This window comes from Ostrea edulis, chromosome 1 (genome assembly GCF_947568905.1).
Source record: "Ostrea edulis chromosome 1, xbOstEdul1.1, whole genome shotgun sequence".
Lineage (NCBI taxonomy): Eukaryota > Metazoa > Mollusca > Bivalvia > Ostreida > Ostreidae > Ostrea > Ostrea edulis.
In genome coordinates, this window is record NC_079164.1 from 3,276,536 (window position 1) to 3,299,306 (window position 22,771).

The following is a 22,771-nucleotide window of genomic DNA, read 5'->3' on the forward strand; positions in this document are numbered from 1 at the left end:
ATATGTTTCCAGTACTATTGGCATTGTGAAACATGCTAAAGTCTGGGTTTTGTAGCTTTATTCCATTGCTGGTCACGGTAATTGGATGATTAATTATGGACATCCCCTCATGTGGTCTAGAATTAACTGAACTGCTTGGCTGAAAAACCCGTCATATATATCGCTGTGTTGTTCATGTACATGCATATTCTATTAAGCAGCTCCTAGGGGCTTGCTAATTGATACTAAAATTGGAAATAAGTGAATTATTTTTCGGATTTACCAACTCGCCCGTTTTCAATATTTCATATAATTTGTAAGAGTTGTAGAACTTTGTTTACGTGGCGTCATCGTATGAACGTCTGATGCTGCTATTTCTTTGCTTAAGGGAATGTTACCTTATACTGAAGTAAGTTTTTTTTTACCGTTTCCCATCTGTTTAGCATCTGTAAGTCGTTGAAATACGTCGGAAGATAATGGTTCTGTTTTTCTCGTTTTATTGCCAAGTCCTCGGGATTTTAGATTTCAGAAATCGTTTTAAAACAGTTTTCTACATCAAAATTGCTGTAAATTAACATTTTATCTCCATTAGGACCGGGAATTTCTGAAAATGCTTGAGAATCACCCTCCATAATCCTCCCACTGTTTTCTGTCGCCTAGAACGTTGATTGTTTTGAAATGAAGTTAATCGTGTTATTGTTCTAAATAAACAGTTGTTACTTGGGTTACCCCCCTTTGCTTAGATACTCGCTACAATTTAGCGCAGTTTTTGAAAACGTTTTTATTTAATTTTTCTGCTTAAATTAAATTTTGTCGTGGAAGAAAGTATTATATTTGAAAAAAATTGTGTCTAACATCATTTTTTTCATGTAGTTATGTTAGATTTCAAAAGATTAAAGAAGAAATAGCCATTTGAAATTTGAGGGCGAGACAGCCCCTTGACAACGGACCGAGACAGAGCTATCTCGGCCCTTAGGGCGAGACAGCCCTACCTACTTGCAGCTGTCTCACCCTAGCCAAGATAGGTGTATCAGGGCTGATACACTACTAGGTATATGGTATAGAATAATCTCACATGGCTGTCTCACATGGGTAAAGTCGATCTCACACTGGTGATAATGTGAGAAATATCTTTCTCTTTGAGGAATATCTCTTTTTCGACGATTAAAGAGATCTATTATATTATGATATCTCTTTAGGAATTCTTAGAGAAATATTTCTTAAAGTGAAGGAGATATCTCTCAAAGCAAAAGAAATATCTCTCAGAGTAAAAGAAATATTTCTTTAAATGAAAGAGATATCTCTCAAAATGAAAGAAATACATCTCTAATTGAAAGAGATATATCTTAAAGTATAAGATATCGCTCTAAGTGTAAGAGATAACTCTCTAAGTAAAAGAGATAACTCTCTAAATGTAAGAGATATCTCTAAAATTAAAAGACATGCGTCTCTAAGTGAAAGAGTTACCTCTTTTGTTAAAGATTAAAATTTAGAGATATCTCTTTAAAATAAGAGATATCTTATTTTTGCGAATAAACAGATAAGTAAATAAATGTTTATTCGGTATATACATAAGTACAAACTTACATAAATATCAAGGATAACCCATGAAAGCTCGAAAGCTTATTTCCAATGGGGTCCTTTCATCCACGGATATTTGCGGTAGGGGGTCATTTGTGCGGGAGGAAACCCACGTGTCCGAGCGGGTGACCGCCATACCCTCTCACTTACAACCACTGCCGATCAAGGGGATCGAACTCGGGTCGCAGCGATAAGAAGCGAGAGCGCTACCTCTACGCTACCCGGACACCCTTCCAGTAAAAGCGCTTGCCATAAATTCTCCATCCCCGATTATAAATTGAAGAAAAAAAATACAACTTTCTGTTGTCTGTTGTTGGCGTCGTTGTCATTTTCTGCTCCAGAACCACCCGGCGAATTGTAATTAAACTTGGGACAAAGCATCCTTTGGTAAAGGAGATTCAATTTTATGCAAATGAAGGATCATACCCCCTTCAAGGGGGAGATAAGATTTCACGAAAATGGAAAAATAGGGTTGGGTCATTGAAAAATCGTCCCAAGAACCACTGGTCTGAAACATTCAAATTAACATGAAAGCTTCTCGACATAAATCCCAGGATTTAAACATTGATAGAACTGGCTTTTGTGAAACCTGTCCAGTTCAATAAAATTAGCATCTACCAAATTTGACGCAAAATCATTTAGTAACGTTTCTCACTCGCGAAAATTGCCGAGTAGTTACGCCAATTAAGTCTTGCAAAACAGCTAGGTCATTATATCTGTCGGTATAATTTACAGGCTTGACACTCGCTGTTTATAAAGTATTTGTAATTAAAGCATCGATGTAACCGAAATTCATAGCACATGCTCCTTCTGGCAGGCGATCGATCATGTCATGATGAGTAGAGCAAAAACTTCTAGCAGTTAGCAGAAAAACGAAACTCGATGCCAATTATAGGCTTGCATTTTATCATATGAACTCTGACCAAAACCTTGCAATTTCAACTTCTTTGTCACTAGCCTACCTCGATTTAAAAACTGATTATAGGCAGACTATGATGGGATATAGCTACATATGTATGGGAAGTTAATGATGGAGAAGCCTGTTTGTCAGAAAGTTGAGATGTGAGTTCCTAGTAAAATTCATTTCACTGGGATATCGAATCGATAAATGAATGCAATTGATAATGCATCCCACTTCTGGCACCATTTGTCAAGACACCGTCCAGCTTGACCAGTGAAAACAAAGTGTTTCGTTTAACTATTTACAATTTCATATAAAACCAAATAAATATATACAAATATACAAAAGAAAACAATCAATCAATAAAATGAAATTGTCCATTGCACCACGTATCCATCATGAACGCCCATATTTGTATCTCGTGTTAAGGTCATCCTCCGCCCTCTCCATAGAGTCAGATTGTTACGCCATTGGGTAAACTTCGCCCACCAGCAGACATTCACTACAAATACATGTACTTACATCTAGAAACCTTCCAACAAATTTCTTGAAATGTGATAATTTAAACTCCCAACTGGGCTGCCGTACAACACATAAGTACGTATACGAACAAACAGAAACAATACTAAAGTTAAATTGATTTACACCATTTCATACAGCAAAGCAAGATAATGAAACGACCTGAAAAGAAAACGCATAACTACTTATCTAACTGACGATGCAAGTAAGAACCAATCACCACCTATCCCTATACGTAGTTAATATAATCCCCAACATCTGAATACAAATTCAGCAAATAAGCAAAGGAATATTGCCCGAGAGCATACCAGCAACAAGCATTTCCTATAAACCACCATAGCATCAGACGTAAACGTCATATACTCAGACACGGGATCGGAGATTGCCGAACATAAGCGGTTTCTGAGATTAAGGTCATTCAAAAAGGGGAAGTGATGTAACTACACACACGTGACAAGGAGTTCCTGATAAATTGGAAATAACTACTAAACTATAGCGTTTCTCTGTGTAACACATGAAACATGGCCAGTTAAATGTGTACAAGTTTACATAACAGCCTCTTATAGTATTTATAACAAAGATGTACTTACCCTGACTGCAGAATTTAGTTACCATGAAAACATAATCTACCTCTCCATATCACTGAAGTGGAACATCAGGTACATGAACACGTACGCATAAGACTGAACATCGCTTTATAAATCGGAAATAATTCTTAAAAAGCAAGTTACATCCCCCTTGACTAACATTTTCTGAATCCCCCCCCCCCCCAAATCGATTCTGATTTTATTATTAGCATATTTTGTAACGTTTCGATTTGATGGAGTTAGAAAAAGAATAATGTATGTGTTGATTATCATTATTTATTGTTTAAATAGTAATTTAAAAGTATTGAAAGTAATTAACATTAATTTTCAAAGGATTCAAAATTAATGTTAATTACTTTTCAAGAATCTAACATAAATAAAGTTTTGAATCTTGTTCAATCATAGCATGTTAAGTGATTGAGTGATATTAATCTATTTATATATGGGTAGTTGTTGACAGGGGTCATGGGCAACTGTCGATCTGTTGGACAGGAGTGCAAGCTGTTACCCGCAGTCCCAGTCGTCAACCACAGCATACAAATGAACACACGCATCGTTATTTCCATAATACTTTCACTACTTTTGAAAGTTTAAATTATTGCGTTGTTATGATGGCATATGATATATTTGTAATATTCCATGAATCCCATGTACTACCTAAATCAATGTATTGGTACATAATGTACTTGTTTCAGAAAGTTCATGTGTTCGAGTGATCTTTTTAAAATTTGAATCGAGTCGATTTTGCGTAGTATAAAGATATGTTTCGATCCACGCGTCTAAAGATTATAAATCATGATTTCTACAAGTACAATACATCTGTAGGGAGATGTTCGTGTATAATTGAAAGAACCATAGAACAAAATACTTATATTGTAAACGCTCTGGAGGTTGCATATTCAAAGCGATCATGACACATATTTTGAATACCTGTGTATCTACATGTGACACTTTCATGTGTAGAATGGGGTCTGTCGATTTCCACACTGACATGACTGTCGTCTTCATCTGATAAAGAAAATTGATATGAAATTCATGAATTGTTGCGATTTTTTTTGGAATATGTTAGTGTTCATCTTGGAACTGAATTGAAATTAAGATGAATGACGAATAGATACAATGTAGATCTAGAGCTGTACTCATGTTGAAGGATTAATTTACCCGGACAGCTTCCGTTGACCTTGTTGCAGATTCCTTTACAATCTGTAGGACATACTTCCTGACACAGTCTGCCGTAATACCCATCAGGACATGTTTCACTACAGTTTATACCTCTTGTTCCAGCTTCACATTCTACAAAAAATCCAACCTTTATTAATTAATTATTAATTAACCACTTTCAGTAGTTGTACGTGTATCTATAAAACCAAACCAGAATTGGTTTTATCATTACGATATACCGCCCTAAACACGTTAAGAATTTAACCTATTTAGTGGCACCTTCAGGATATATCATATGAAATCCACGAATTTTTTGGAATATTTTAGTGTTCACCTTGCAACTGAATTGAAATTAAGATGTATGACGAATAGATATAATGTAGATCTAGAGCTGTACTTATGTTGAAGGATTAATTTACCCGGACAGCTTCCTTTGACCTTGTTGCATGTTCCTTTACAATCTGTAGGACACACTAACTGACACAGTCTGCCGTAATACCCATCAGGACATGTTTTACTACAGTTTATTCCTCTCGTTCCTGCTTCACATTCTACAAAAACTCGAAACTTTATTAATACACCCGCTTTCAGTAGATGTATGTATATCTATAAAATCAAACCAGAATTGGTTTCATCATTAAGATATCACGCCATAAACACGTTTAGAATTTAACCTATTTAGTGGTACCTCCAGGATATATCATAGGAGTTATGAGATTGATGTCTGTTCGTTATCTTCACCTTTCATACATTGAAGATATCGTAATCATGTGTTACAAAGTGACGTTTATAAGGCCCCTAAATTGATTTGATTATGAAATATAACATGACTTCTTTACCTGTACACCTGTTGTTGTGTAGGATATAACCAATACCGCATATTCTTGGTCTGAAATTGAATATATTAATTAATATGTTTTATGTTTTCTAATGCATTAATTTAATTTCACTTGTAACACGCAATTTGAATGGCTGAAACTGATGGAGGAACATACATTATTTTGTATAATATAACTTGCTTGGCCTTAGTAAGTAAGTAGCGTAGTACAGTAGGCTGTGACGTCATAGCTAATAACTTGCTATGGGGACACACACCCTTGACAACCAGCAGCTGGAACTACTTAAATTACTTTTGTTTGACTTTTTCTCTCGATATAAAACAAGGCGTACTATATTTTTATTCACTTATAAGTGCACAAAACATTAACGGTAACTAATTCGGACGCAACGATATCATTTTCAAAATAATAGTATAAGTACTTGCAATTTTGCTGTTTCATTATAAAATATATTTTCACTTGAGAAATTGCATGATTCGCCATCAAAGCATTTAATGCGTCCTGTATTACAAAATGTACATATACTAGATGACGTCACACCAACTCGATGGCATGTGGATCGCAATCTGTGAATTGTTTACAGTTTACTGTGTCGGATTTAATAGGCGACAATGCTGTATATGTAATGGTAATGGTAAGATATAATTTAGTTTAAAACTTATATAAAGTAAATAAACCGCAATTCATGTAGCATTTTCTGATGCATGTCGGGTTTAGATTTATAAAAAAAAAATATCTAGTACTTTCTATTGGAACGTCTCAAAAGTCGACCTTGCGCTGCGCAGTAAACATTAGGCCTACATATGTAGCCTACACATATTCTCTATATCAGGATTCGATGAAAACACCACCATGCGTTTTCAAAGAACCAGAGCCACGAATAGCCAAAAATGGCCCTTAGTCAGAACATGATATTATTATCGGGGACAGAAGCCAGGAATATCTATTTTTCAAATATGTTATCCTTTTTTCGATATCTTTTCAATTTTTTTTAAGTTATTGACGTTCAAAGTATCCATTGTTTTGGCCAGATTGTTGTTGACGTCGCAATTTTGCAACGTAAGGTCACAAATTTACAACGTTTCATGTACTTTTACGTGAAAGTTCTCTAGGTATAAAAGTGAAACAAAAACACTGTTAATTCTATATTAAAACACACACCTATATAGTATACCCGTACATCCTTTTCTCCTCTCTCTCTGTTTGTCTCCTTCTCTCTCTTTATATTTTTTAGCTCACCTGAGCCGAAGGCTCAAGTGAGCTTTTCTGATCACATTTTGTCCGGCGTCCGTCTGTCTGTCTGTCCGTCTGTCTGCAAACTTTTCACATTTTCGACTTCTTCTCCAGAACCACTGGGTCAATTTCAACCAAACCTGGCCAAAAACATCCATGGGTAAAGGGCTTTCAAATTTGTTCAAATCAAGGGCTATGTCCATTTCAAAGGGGAGATAATCACAAAAATGCAAAAATAGGGTGGGGTCATTTAAAAATCTTCTTCTCAAAAAGCACTAAGCCAGAAAAGCTGAGATTTACATGAAAGCTTCCTGACATAATGCAGATTCAAGTTTGTTTAAATCATGGGCCCCGGGGGTTGGATGGGCCACAATAGGGGATCAAAGTTTTACATACAAATATATAGGAGAAATCTTTAAAAATCTTCTTTTCAAGAACCATTGAGACAGAAAAGCTGATTTTTACATGAAAACTTTCTGACATAGTGTAGATTCAAGTTTGTTCAAATCATGGCCCCCGGGGAGCGGATGAAGCCCCAAGGGGGATCACAGTTTTGCACACAAATATATAGGGAAAAACTTTAAAAATCTTCTTCTCAAGAACCACTAAGCCAGAAAAGCTGAGATTTAAATGAAATATTCCTGATATAATGCAGATTCAAGTTTGTTCAAATCATGGACCCCGGGGTTTGGATGGGGCCACAATAGGGGATCAAAGTTTTACATACAAATATATAGGAAAAATCTTTAAAAATCTTCTTCTCAAGAACCATTGAGCCAAAAAAAGCTGATTTTTACATGAAAATATTCTGACATAGTGCAGATTCAAGTTTGTTCAAATCATGGCCCCCGGGGGGTAGGGGAGGGGGTCAAAGTTTTACATACAAATGTATAAGGGAAAACTTTAATAATCTTCTTCTCAAGAATCACTAAGCCAGAAAAGCTGAGATTTACATGAAAGCTTCCTGACATAATGCAGATTCAAGTTTGTTCAAATTATGGGCCCCGGGGGTTGGATGGGGGCCACAATAAGTTTTACATACAAATATTGAGGAAAAATCTTCTTCTCAAGTACTACTGAGTCAGAAAAGCTGATATTTACAAGAAAACTTTCTGACATAGAGCAGATTCAAGTTTGTCCAAATCATGGCCCCCGGGGGTAGGATGGGTACACAAGTGGGGGGGGGGGGTATCAACGTTTTACATACAAATATAGGGAAAAGCTTTAAAAATTGTCTTCTCAAGAACCATTGGGCCAAAGAAGTTGACATTTACATGAAAGCTTTCTGACATAGTGTAGATTCAATTTTGCAAAGGGTAGTTTGGGCCATAATAGGGACTAAGGTTTTACATGCAAATATATATGGAAAGTCTTCGGATATGGGCCAAGGTGACTCAGGTGAGCGATGTGGTCCATGGGCCTCTTGTTTATTTTTATTTATATGCAACCATTCAACAGTTTTAATGTAATATTAATTCAGTACCTCTTTACTTAGCTTTGTTATTTAAGTATGACATGAAGATAAACCCAATCCCAATATTTTAACTGTATAACCATTTATTGCGCAAACCGATAGTTTTCGGGGAGGGGGTGGGGGGGCATCTTAAAATGTACACAAAAACACGGTGGATCCAACCGTTGACTTGCGAATAAGATCTATTGACGTATGTATGTGCGTTTCAATATTACATGTAGTTTATGTTGAATATTGATCACTTCTTTTAACAATCTTTTATAAGTTTGCGGATTTTTATTTTTATCATTTGTTTGGGGGTGTTATTATTATCCCGCATATACATGTAAACACGCCGAAAACAGTAATAGTCAGGCTTTGGACAGCGGCGTTATTTAAGACGCACGTTGCTACATGTACAACTTTGGACAGTGAGTAAACATTTTAATCCTATGTTTCACACTTTTATTTTGTGTTTTGCTATATAGGGAGTTACGTTTATGATAGGGGGAGGGGGTAAGGAAAATGTTACAAAAGTAGCCGCACATATACAGAATAACACATGAACATTTAGTTTAGCCATATGGAGATAATTTATTTTACATAAGGGTAAGAAAATGTTCACGTGAACTCATCATCAGGTAAAATATGTTCCATGTATTTAATTTCATTAGTTTCCTATCCAGATCATTTATTACAATAATATCTAGACCTGTGTCTATTTCAAAATGCCTTAATTATTATCATTAACTCCATAACATCTATGAAACGAATTCATTAATTAAAAAATCTTATTCTGATAATGCTACATATAATAGAACCAAACTCCCTCCTTGCATATATTTGGATAGTGTGCAAACAAAATTAAGCGGATGTTATTATCACATAAATAGAAACAAGAATTTTATCAACCAAGGGGTTAACTCCATTGTGAATTAACACATCTGTAGTTTGGCATCCACCATAAAATTTGCTTATTTTAGCACTTTCACATTTCTTCCTGCCATAAGGTTTAGTTCTTATCTTACATAAAATGCATGAGGGAAACCTTTTTCCGTTATCAGACACTTCCTCCATGTTACAAACACTCAAACTAAATTAAGTAAGACAGTGTGGTTTAATAATGTGTTCAGTTCTTCCTTCTATAATGCTTAGCAATATTTTACTTAATTATGTAGGATAATATATTTTAAAAATAAACACATCAACTTTTACTTCAGGAACGAGTGTCATTCATATGTTCACCTCTATTTTAATCAGTATTAACGATATCTTCTTTTTTCCATTTGTCTTTTTTATTTTGTTATAAGATTTGTGGTTTTGGATATTTGCTGTTGAGACTGAATTTTCAATGATAAATATAATTGAAACAATGAAATATACACTATTTTCGTTAGCATTCTTTTTACATTTTTTTTTTTTCATTTTCGAATTATTCATTATTATTATCCCTTTTTATTAACTGCCTTGTATTTTTGCTAATTAGATCAAATGTAATTCTGTTTGTCAATAAATTTCATTTAAAAGCAAAACAAGATTCATATTGCTATATATATTTTTCGTTTTCATATTTGTATGTATTTCTATCTATTGATTTCTGACGGATGAAATATGCAATGGACCGGAATAGCTGTGTGTCGACATATAACGGTACCCGATGACGTGTGTCCAAATCGGTTGACACGTAAACAACCGAACGAATGTTGTAGATATCTCAGAGTCTTGTGGCCTACAGTCTATCCTTTGTATTGTTATGTGGACGCCTAATTTTTGTCTGGTACCCAGATATTGTAATATAACTTTATCAATCATTAAACAATACGGGATAGGCCAATATATCTTCACATCTAAGTAGCCTATCGAGTTAAGCACCCCTCGGCTCCCCAAATCTTTTTATGTACTGCGACAGCGATTTCAACATGCTTATCAGTGCCAAGAAAACTGAATGCACGGAGATGAAACATGTGAAGCCAGAAATTTATTAAATGCAACGGCCTTCATATAATTAAAATATATATAGTGTGATAAACGTATAAAGAAAATGTGTGGAAGTAAAGGCGCGGTGCAGACGATGGTTGGATCTCGATTGTATCTGGAGTGGATTGGAGGACTTAGCTTCGTAATTGTTTGATCAAATAACCAAAATTGTTAACTAGTGCAAGGTTTTTGTAATTATCCCTAACATGGTTACATATATATTCAAGTTCATAAATTGAGCATATAATCTATTGAAATTTTGGGGGCAAAATCCAAAATCGATTGATGTACGTAGCCCGATTCCGACGATGGCGCGGATCCGGTTTTATTTCAATAATATTGTTTGAAATAATCATATTTTATTAACTTTGAATAATTACTGGTTTCGCAAAAAGACAATGGAACAATCCCCAACTATAATATTTGAATATTACGATTTGTATTAAACCTATTGTTTGGAAAAGTATTCGGATTTCGTGCATGGAATGTGAAATTCCGGTTAATTGCAGATCATAAAAACTCAAAATTCACTTATCCCCCAGGCCTCAATCCAAAAAAAACCTCTTAACTTTTATGCAGTATGTAATATACTGATTTACAATTCATTAAGATTTATTGGATCGATGCCCGGGGGTTATACAATTTTTTGGTGCATATTGTTGGATATTATCAGCTTTTACAAAAATAACAACTGTTATGGGTTCTGGATGTTATAATTTCTATATGCGTGAATTTTCGCGGAAAAAACACACTGGATTTATAAAGAAGAAGGTCTAAGCTATTTCATACCATGATGAAATTTTGGACTGAAGATATTTTATTTTACTCAAAATTACAGGGCCATATTTGGGTATCCGTGGCTCTTGATCTTTGATTAATGATACATGCTCCTGTTATGCATAAAATGAAGATGCCGTTTTTCTCGTTCGACGTTTCCTCAGTCTGTAGCTAAGTGAATCCTTGCGCGGTGCAAGTGATTTCTATTTCTCAGTAATTGTTTACTTTTTTGTATTAATGAAGACTTGTACAGTATAGTTTTGTCTTTTTACATTAAATTATAAGGAATGAAGATAATTTTGAGCTATGTTATACTATATAATGTAAGTTGGTGTAGTTTACGCTTCTTATAATCCGCTTCGTGGATTATGAAACGTAAACTGCACCAACTTACATTATATCGTATAAAATAGCTCAAAATTAGCTTCATTCCTTAAATATATGTCATCGATATTTCTTTTTTATTCTCAACAAATTAATCAGTTACTATTTTATTTATTTTGTCCACGTTTTTGTTGTTTAAAAAATACTAGGCTATGCATTATGCCGTCCAGAAAAATACTAATCTTCTGAGGACACTGCTATAAGTCGGACATAGAGTTTTGGTCCAAAATTTAACTCCAAAAAACCCGACTTATAGGCGAGAATATACGATACACACACATGTATTAGGGTCAAGCATGGAACACAAACCGATAAAATTCAGAAATATGACATAAGTCAGACCCTCCATTTTGTTCATATTCACTAAACCAACCTGTACTTCCTTAATATCAATGAAAATGACTCACAGCAATATCTCCCCATTGACCAGGAAATTCGACGATATTATGAATTTTTAAATATATATATATATATATATATATATATATATATATATATATATATATATATATATATACACAAAGCACTAAAATGACCAACGACACGAACAACGAGATTGTCAAATTTTCGGGATGACCCGTCCCTTCTTCAGGACAAACGAAAACAATTACATAATGTGGTCAATATCAACAGAGCATAATAACAAAAACTAGATATAAATACATCTAGCACTACAACTACAGTAATCTACAAACGTATTTACAACGCAGACTACATGGTTTTGGTCTTTAGGTTTGCCAATCAATGTTAAATGTGAAGCGAATTAGGACATGCCTTATTCGTCCAAAGAGCTGATCCAAAATGTCCGAAAAGAAAAACAATAAACTTAATTAATCTCAAGTGAAACGAGTAGTACTAGATGTATTTATATGTAGTTTTTGTTATTATGCTCTGTTGATATTGACCACATTATGTAATTGTTTTCGTTTGTCCTGAAGAAGGGACGGGTCGTCCCGAAAATTTGACAATCTCGTTGTTCCTGTCGTTGGTCATTTTAGTGCTTTGTATAATTTTTTGTATTTGACCTTGTATCCATGTTGTGGATCCGACACTTTGAGGTATCGGGTGTTGTTGGAACTTTAGTGCTTTTATATATATATATATATATATATATATATATATATATATATATATATATATAATCCAAATAGAAAGAGTTGATATCACACAGTCTAAATAATTCAATAAAAAAAAGCAGGAAAATATACAGTTCCAAAATATATTTAAATCACTATCGCTTTCTGGATTTTAACATCCATCCTCAGGTGAATACAAATTTTAAATAATCTTTAAATAATAATTTTAAATAATAATTATTTAAAATTTGTATTCACCTGAGGATGGATGTTAAAATCCAGAAAGCGCTAGTGATTTAAATATATTTTGGAACTGTATATTTTCCTGCTTTTTTATTGAATTATATATATATATATATCTGTAACTAAGTCTGTATATATATATATATATATATATATATATATATATATATATATATATGCATAATCAAATACATTTGATTCGTAAAACATCCGCTTTCAATTATGTATCTTAAATGCAATTTCCTGTTCCAAAACTCGTCATAATCGATGCCGTTTGTGAATTTGATGAAGTGGTACGAAACAAAAATACCCCAAAGTAATAGTTTTGAATTTCCCTGCATTTATCGATGATGGGAGTAATGTAAATTTCTAAAATTGCACATCAATTACAAGTCTTGTTTTACAATTTGAAATGGAACGTTAAAACGTTGAAGCTATATATTGAATTTTTGAATTATTGACCAAAATACTGAAACTTTATATAAAATTTATGGAAAATTAATTTAGACTTTCTTAAGAATCCGTGTTATGTATGGAAAAATATATCAGACAAATTTGTATCAAAATTATAAAACTGATTGATGGATTGTATCTTGTTTAACGTCCCTCTCGAGAATATTTCACTCATATGGAGACGTCACCACTGCCGGTAAAGGGCAGCAAAATTTAGGCCTATGCATGGCGCTTATGGTCATTGATCAGGGAGAAATCTTTATAAAACTGAAGTAGAAATATAGAGGTATAAAACTGAAGATAACTCCGTTTGCCTGATCAAGATATAGAGATCACCGTGGATGTCACCGGTCGACAGGTTAAAATAAAAACTACATATAAATACATCTAGCACTACAACTACACTAATCTACAAACGTATTTACAACGTAGACTACATGTATTTTGGTCTTTAGGCTTGCCAATCAATGTTAAAAGTGGAGCGAATTAGGACATGCCTTATTCGTCCAAAGAGCTGATCCAAAATGTACGAAGTGATAAAAATAGACTTAATTAATCTCAAGTGGAACGAGTTAACCCAATTACGTTGACAAATAGTAAAGCTAACTCGTACCCAGAGAGATTCTATTTTAACTATGCATTAAGAATGAATAATTTATAAAAGATAATAATAAGAAAAAAATATCAACACACACACAAAAATAAAATAAACTATGTAAATGAATGAACACTATAAAATGAAATAAGAAATGAACAAAATTTGAGAGAAAGGTAATGCAAATAACAAGTTTGAATAAGTAAACAAAGTGGACCAACTCCAAACAAAAACAAAGAATAGACAGCCCAGGAAATTGAATCAACATCAGACATTCCCGTTCTGATCATGTCTAGGGTAGACTTGCACAAAACATAGAATCACGGAAACTGATAAATGGGGTTCATATGTAAGTAATCGGTTATGAAGGTCAAAGTAATTAAAAGGGGTGGGCAGATTGTAAACAGAATTGAAAAGAAAAAAAATGTGTTCAAAAATAGTCATAGTACCACTGTTAGGGACATGATCAGACAAGTAGGTCTAGATGAAGCTTAGAATCTAGTAAGGGTTTAGCCCGTATTCATCCTGTTGAAGTCAGTAGGTATGTTAATACCATGCAATTCAAATGACTTCAACCTTCAACCATGCCTTTCTATGTAGTTTTTGTTATTATTCTCTGTTAATATTGGCCACATTATGTAATTCTTTTCATTTGTCCTGAAGAAGGGACGGGTCGTCCCGAAAATCTGACAATCTGGTTGTTCGTGTCGATGGACATTTTAATGCTTTGTAATTTTTTTTGTATTTGACCTTGTATCCATGTTGTGGATCCGACATTTTGAGGTATCGGGTGTCGTTGGAACTTTAGTGCTTATATATATATATATATATATATATATATATATATATATATATATACAAAGCACTAAAATGACGAACGACACGGACAACCAGATTGTCAAATTTTCGGGACGACCATTCCCTTCTTCAGGACAAACGAAAAGAATTACATAATGTGGCCAATATCAACAGAGAATAATAACAAAAAACTACATATATACATTATGTGTAATAGTAACGGCAAGCGTAATTTAGTTGCATCTTGCGACAAGCAAGGATTACTGAGGACCTATTCTAGCTCGGAGCCCCACGGGAAGTAAAGAAAGGAATGACTGATTTATTCTGCAATGATTTGAAAGGCATAAAATCAAGAAGAATTTCAGGAAGTGGCATAATGCGATGTACATAATCAATGAATATAAATCAATTTGTTAAAAAAAATGTACGTTTAGTTAAATCAATAATGTGTAGCGAAGCAACATTGTCATAATTCTTGAAGATTGAAAACGAAACCGGTGGAATTATTTTCAGCGTTCTGATTTGTCGTTATTATAATATATATTGTAACGAAACCGAGGGTATGGGGTAGTTACAAAATCATGGGCCACTGATTATTTTATGGTAAATTGTCAAGGTTGGAATGACTACGTACGTTGATCGCAATTGTTGATCACTTTTAAATAATACTTTCACTTGAATAATAATCTGTAAATGGAATCTACAGAAAAGCTAGAGAGGCGGTGAGGAACGTAATAACGTTAATACAAATTTTCTGCTAAATGACCCAGTTACACATGTAAAACTTTCATCGTATTTCAAAAATAAATGATACAATACTACACACAAAATTCATCTTAATTTTCAATCAACTCTTACAGTAAGTTATAGATAAACGTTTGAAGCGGGAAACAAATAAAATGCTTAAGACCTTGCCTTCTACAAAAGTGGATGCAACACGAGACAACCAATTTCGAAGTGCTGACAACTTCAAAACATTCAAAATGTTGAAACATTACCTTTAACTAAGGATAGCAAGGTCCGTGTTTGCCCTATTCTTGATTTTGCATTCTTTATGGGTATTATGAGAGAAAAAAATCTGAACTTGTTTAGGTTTTTTTTTTACACTTGTAAATGATGCCAAATAAAGATTAAAATACTTTATAACAAAGACAATAAATCAAATTCATCAAATTTCCTTTATTTGAGATTCAAGAATGCAACAAGGTGAGGATAATAAAACCATATTATACGAAATACCAGATTCCAATGATTCTGATTCAAATCCCAAACTTGCCAAACATTCAATTTCTTTCTATACATATACGTAAAATATACAGTATGAAAAGGTGAAGATAACGAACAATGAACATTAATTCACAAGGAATACAAAATTAAAAGTTGTGCAAACACGGATCCCTGGACATACCAGATGTGGGATCAGGTGCCTAGAAGTAGTATAATATAAATCTCTTACAATGATATACGCATAAACTACGTACCTACCCCTGCGTTGAATAGAATACCGAAAGTACCTCTATCACAGATGAAGTGAAATCTTGGACATTGCTATCAAATTAAATATTTCAGGGGTTTGAATAAATATTTCTCACATTCTATAATCATCTTTTTTGCAGATGGATCATGTCGTTAATTCGAATGATCCCTGGATCTTTAACACCTTTGATTAGCAGCGAGTTAAAATATTTGTGATTAAGTGTTTAGTAGTGGCAAGGTATTGAGTACTTCAGACTTTATTTGTATTGTTTTTGGTTGAAATACATTGCTGATAGGAGTTATGAGATTGATCAATGTTCGTTATCTTCAGCTTTTATAAGCAATACCAAATAAATAGTTGGGCAAATAAGGACTCCTGGATATACCAGAGGTGGGATCGGGTGCCCAGCAGGAGTGAGCATCCCTGTCGACCGGTCACACCCGCCGTGAGCCCTATATCTTGATCATGTTAACGGAGTAATCCGTAGTAAACATCAGTGTGCCAAGAACGGCCTAACAATCTGTATGAAATACGTCAGACAATATTTGGTCCAATGAAAAGTTGTATTGGCAAACTAGATCGTTATAACGACCATAGAATTTGCGAAATGCTGACTTTCAACGAGATTTTTGAAACTCCTGCACCATTAACTTGTTTGTCAGTAAATAGTGAAGATAACGAACAGTGATCAATCTCATAACTCCTACAAGCAATACAAAATGGATAGTTGGGCAAACACGGACCCCTGGACACACCAGAGGTGGGATCAGGTGCCTAGGAGGAGTAAGCATCCCCTGTTGACCGGTCACACCCGCCGTGAGCCCCATATCCTGATCAGGTAAACGGAGTTATCCGCAGTCAAAATCAGTGTGCCAAGAACGGCTTAACAATCGGTATGGAACACGTCAGACAGCATTTGACCCAATGCGAGGTTGTATTGACGAACTAGATCGTTATAACGACCATAGAATTTGCAAAATGCTGACTTCAATCGAGACTGTTGAAATCCCTGTACCATCAACTTGTTTGTCAGTAGCTTACCTCGATTTAAAAACTGACTATACCCAGAACAAGCTCTTGCATATCGAATCAGTTGAGAGATATAAACACCATATGCAGGTGATAATGGAATATTGCTACATAAATGTGGGAAGTTGACGATGGAGAAGCTGAAATCATCCCGTGTGTCATACAGTTGAGTTGTTAGTTTGCCGTTAATGTCTACTTTCAATAAAATATCTAAGTATGAAGCAGAAGTGGACGACTCTGTGGTGTCCTTGATTTCGAGCTCACGGGGATATATCAAATCGATAATAGTCTGACTCGATTTAAATCTGATCCAAAGATATGTGTAGCAAATAAACAAGCTGTGATCTGAATACATTTGATTGGTATAATTCAAACAGTTTTTGTCTAGGTGATAACGTTTTTTAAGGATGGCCTACAATATGATAAAACTAGTTCAACAACCTGTAATTTCTTTTCAAACACCAAAGACAATTGGAAAATTATGGGGAATCAAAATCCTTGCAATGCATACATCTTCAATGGTCTGTCCAATATGTAATCCCAGAGAAGATTTTTAAATGACACCACCCTATTTTTGCACTTTTGTTATTATTTCCCCTTTGAATGGGGCATGGCCTTCAATTCAAAAAACTTGAATCCCCTTCACCCAAGAATGGTTTGTGCCAAGTTTGGTTGAAATTAGCCCAGTGGTTCTGGAGAAGGTGAAAATGTGAAAAGTTTACAAACAGACAAACGGATATACCACAGCCATTATTCTATAATACACCTTCATACGTATTAATTGATTATCAGAAAATATGTACACATCTCGCTTGCACTTTGAGTTTTGCTAATGCAACAGTAAAGTCGATGACTGATAATTTAATTTTATAATCACAAAATATCAATCAATATATGTTGTAAAACAAATTCATAAATGAATGAAGAACATTTGTCATTCAGTATAAACCAATCGTCTGCATTCCTAGAGCGACACAAATGTGAACATGGCTATGCATAGACAAGTTTTTAAAACTAAATTTAAAGCAGTTGACATTGGCTAAATGCTTGAAACATTTTTTAACAAGAGTACCGCAAACGGTACAATATATATGCCCGTTGAACAGTGAATTTCAACCTGAAAGCATTTTTTGCACTTTGAATTGATACAACACACATTCTGAATAGAAAAGCCGTAAAGTGGGTCATGGTGCACCAATCCATCTGACATGTGAACTGATTATGTATTTCTCTGAGAGTGAGGTTGTGACAAAATGTCGGTGCAATATCTTTCGATGATGATAAAAAGTCCAGGAAACCATTTGATCTTAGTCTAACTTTTAGCCCTAAAGTAGGTTATGGTGCACCAACTAAGTTGAAATATGAAGTGATTATGTATTTCTCTAAAAGGGAGGTTGTGATTAATTTTCAGAGCAATACCTGTGGCCATACCAAAACAATCTGGAAATTTGACGTATTTCTACCCCTAAAGTACTGTAGGTCATAGTGCGCCAATCCAGCTGAAATGTTAATTGCACTTGCCTTTGACTAAATATCAGGGCACTATCTCTATGCGCAATGAAAAAAGCCCGGAAAACTGTTTGACCTACTTTTAATCCTAATGTAGGTCAAAGACGGATGGACCAATCCAGCTGAAATGCGAACCGAACTTGTATTTCTCTGAAAGGAAGCTTATGAGTAATTTCAGGACAATATCTGTATCTGTAATGAAAAAAGTCCGGAAAACTGTTTGACCTACTTATAGCCCTAAAGTAGGTCAAGAATGGACCAATCGAACTGAAATGCAAACTCACTTTTATAATTCTTGAGGGAGATAATGTGATTAAATTTCAAAGTTGTACATGCATCCGTTACGGAAAGAAGTCCGGACAGCCAGCCAGCCGGACAGACGCACGGACAGCGCCATAACATACTACGTCCCGTCTAATGACGGGAGTATAAAAATAGATTTAGAATATCCCTACCATCTCCCCTTTTTCTTCAGTAAAAAACAATGTAGCCCATTTCGGAAACTGTCATGACGTCACATTTATCTAATTTGTAACTATATAGGAAAAATGTTGGTTGTATATTTCTGAGCCGTAATGGAATAGAAATATTGTTTTCATGTATGTTGCAGAATAACCTCCTTGGTCTCGAAATGTTTTTGGAAATATAAAAGCCTCGGGTTTTACACTTTATTTCAAAACAACATTCCTCAACCTCAAAGGTTATAATGCAACATACACGAAATTGCTATCATTATTTCTTAAATATGCATAGAGGAAGGACTTTTTCATGCATGTTTGAATTGTAAAGCACACATGCATTGGATATACAATATCTTTAATTCAAATGATTTAATAATTGCATGCATTAGTTACGTTATATTGTAGGCCTAAGCTTGTCCACCACTTTACTCTCATTTTTTACTATTTCAGGGTAGTTTTTCAAAAAGGAAAGTACGTTTTCTAATTAATTTCACAATATTTATTAGTCAAGTAATAACATTGCATTATAGCTTACGGAATTCACCTCTTACATGTATATATGAAACAATATTAAAGATTCAAGCAGTAACTCTGGAGCAAGCGTTTCAGAGTTTATTGGCAAAATTTATCAATTTATAAATAATATCTAGATATCGATGGAGGGTCCTTAATTCTCTTATGCAAGAGTTGTTTATGAAGTTGGCGAGTGGTAGCTAGCCAGAATTTAAAAAAAACCATAAACAAAGTTTACCTCTTTTTGGGTCTGAAACACCCACCCCCATAAAATATTTGTCAGTGGTGGGGTTATTGTGTTGTTGTTGGTTCCTTTTTATGTACATGCAGATGCACGGGTATTGTCCACACTAGTGGCCCCCTTCCAGGTATCTGACTAGCTGCACGCATGGCAGATCTCACCTCAGACCTTCATTTTTTTTCTGATCATTAGGGTTAGCAGTAGAGAGCTTCCATTACCTTCGATCTTTCTCCATCAGCTCTCTCCTTAATATCATTGGCCGACCAATTCTACGCCTACCAGGAACTTGTACATTGAGAGCGCACTCGTTGGATCTGACGTGGCCATACCAGCGGAGTCTGCTTTCCCTTATAATGAGGTCAAGGTTACGAGAGCAAGCTGTCCGATCAATTCAGTTGAACCTTCAGTGACCAAATCTTTTGGCTTGATGTTGCAGGTCTGTCTGATCATGGCCCTGTCATTGCGCTGTAGGCAGTGAAGATTTGGCTTGGTCAGTGCCCAGGTCTCATTGGCATGGAGCATATCGCTCCGTACACAAGTGTAATACATGGGTCTTGAACGACATGTAACGTGCTCTTTGAACTTCTTACAAGCGGTCTTCACACGCGTAGTGGTCGCAAGGTCACAGCCAACAGCTGCGGAAAACATGTCTAATAGGTAGCAGAAGGAACGTACAAACTTGTCCAGACCATCTTAGTCATCATTCTGCAGCCTGCCGTCAAGAGGGTGAGTTATTCCCCTGCATCTTGAGCATCTAAAGTCAGGGTCCACAAACAGGCGCATGAGCCCACTGCATTTCTTGGGCATCCAGTGCTTGCAGCCATTGCAGAAAATATTAATGCTGCTTACACCTGTACGACAGACAGCACATGGGAAGCTGCCTGAATCCTGAAGTAGGTCAAGATTAGTACCGCAGATCACGATCTTAGTTTTGCCCGCATTCACTCTCAGTCCTTTCCTTTCCATACCTTCTTTCCAAGTCACGAGCCTCTTGACACATTCATCCATTGCATCAGCAATGATAACCATGTCATCTGCATACAGATCCTCCCATGAAACACCGGTGCAAAATTTGTGTGAAAGAGCCTCAAGCATGATGATGAAGAATAGAGGGCTAAGTACTGACCCTAGTGGACTTTGACCTCCACAGCAAACTCCTCACTGTAGCCTTCACCAACGGGAACACAGCTACGGGCATTGGCATACATTCCCTGCATCAGACGCACAATCCACTCTTCCACATAAAGTTTTGGCAGTGCCCACCTGATCATCTTCCAAGGAACACAGTCAAATGCCTTGTCAAAGTCCACGAAGGCCATATAGAGCAGTTTGTGTACTGTCAGGTATTACTCTAGCAGCTGCCGCACAACAAATATTACGTCAGTTGTCCTCTGCCAGGGACGACGTCAAACTGGGAGTCATCGATTGTCACCAACTGCCTAATGAGGCTCTCCACAATCCTCTCCAGGACTTTCCTGACTTGTTCTATCAGCTCGAGTGCATGGTAGTTGGCCCTGTCCAGAGCATCATCCTTACCCTTTTTGAGGCAGACAATGAAGCTCTGTTCCCAGTCAGTGGGGACCTTGCCATCATGGATGATTGAGGATGTAAGGTCACGGATCATGAATATAACTGTGTCACCTGCGGCTCGGATCATCTCCACTACTATCCCCGATGGTCCAGCTGCTTTACCCAACTTCATCTTGAAGATAGCCTTTTTCACCATATCAATTGTGAATGGGACAGGTGGCCCTTTCAGTGGTGATTCATCTGTTAGGTGTTCAGGGTCCCAGTCAAATTCCACATTAAGGAGCCTTTTATAGTGCTCTAGCTAAGCTTTCTCCTTTGCTTCTTGGTTCAATGACATCTCACCTGCGTCATTCTTTACTGGTTTGTCACCCACAACATCAACATTCTCCCTTCGCATCTGGTTTGCAAGGCAGTACACCTCTGAAGACCTGGTATCTACGTTTTCGTATATCTGCTTTTCTGTCTCATATCGAGCATGATGAACTGCTCGTCTAGATGTATCCTTGGCCGCGTCATACTCTGTTCTTGTGCCATTTACGGACTTCCAGGCCTTTTAAACTACATTTTAGCTGTGATGGTCTGTTCCACACGGTTTGTCCACCACCAGGTTTCTCGTCACCATCGGTGGGATCGTGTTATGCCATACACCTTCTCAGTTGTCTTCAGTAAATTTGTTTTGATGTTAGTCCATATTTCCTCAGTAGTGGCTCCGGCTCCCATTTGTGAGACCGATACATGCGATTCAAATGCTTCCTGGGAGTATCTGCAAGTTGCTTGATCCTTGAGTTTACAGACTTTCAGGTAAGGTGTGAACTTGTGTTTGGCCTTAAATGGCATGTCAATCAACATATCACAAACTAGGAGCTGATGCTTTACAGTAACTTCCTCAACAGGGCTTACCTTCACATCTGTGACAAGTTTGCTCATGTTCTTACGAAACAGGATGAAATCTGCAATCTGTGTAGCTGCTCCTCCAGACTTGTATGGTGCTACGTGGCCGTCACATTTCTTGAAGCAAGTGTTGCCGACAAGAAGATCAAATGCCAGTGCATACTCCAAGATCCTCTTGCCCTCTGTGTCAGGCTCTGGTCTGCCATACCCTAGACCACCCTTTGATTTATCAGAGATGGGGTCTAAGAACCTCACCTCTTGACAATTTTCAGGGTTGTCTGGACCGCCGACTGAATTATATTGAATGACAAATATTGTTTAGTCATTTACATATTTGTTTTGCAACATATATTGATAAATTCTTATGATAACGTTTTGTCTATTAACAATGATAGCTTTCATTCATATGTCGATTTGATATATCCCTGTGAGCTCGAAATAAAGGACACCACAGAATCGTCCACTTCTGCTTCATACTTAGATATTTTATTGAAAGTAGACATTAACAGTAAACTGACAACTCAACTGTATGACAAACGGGATGATTTCAGCTTCTCCATCGTC

At 35.8% G+C, this 22,771-nt stretch overlaps 2 protein-coding genes across 6 annotated transcripts in view; one reads left to right on the plus strand and one right to left on the minus strand.

Moving 5' to 3' along the window:
• LOC125664485 (uncharacterized) overlaps positions 1-22,771 on the plus strand; it is a 299,224-nt gene that overhangs the window by 190,234 nt on the left and 86,219 nt on the right. The window lies entirely within an intron of this gene.
• The window catches only part of LOC125664562 (multiple epidermal growth factor-like domains protein 10), a 182,250-nt gene continuing 162,227 nt past the window's right edge, over positions 2,749-22,771 (minus strand). Inside the window, exons 4-8 of one of the 4 annotated variants that reach the window (XM_056151347.1) lie at positions 5,568-5,617; positions 5,167-5,279; positions 4,729-4,747; positions 4,498-4,575; positions 2,749-2,963 (exon numbers count right to left, since the gene is read on the minus strand). In XM_056151347.1, the coding sequence (XP_056007322.1) occupies positions 2,821-2,963; positions 4,498-4,575; positions 4,729-4,747; positions 5,167-5,279; positions 5,568-5,617 (403 nt within the window). In that variant the 3' untranslated portion in view covers positions 2,749-2,820. Of the gene's footprint in view, positions 3,623-4,497; positions 4,576-4,728; positions 4,861-5,147; positions 5,280-5,567; positions 5,618-22,771 lie in introns of all 4 variants that reach the window. The other 3 variants (XM_056151335.1, XM_056151325.1, XM_056151343.1) reach the window with 3 other exon arrangements.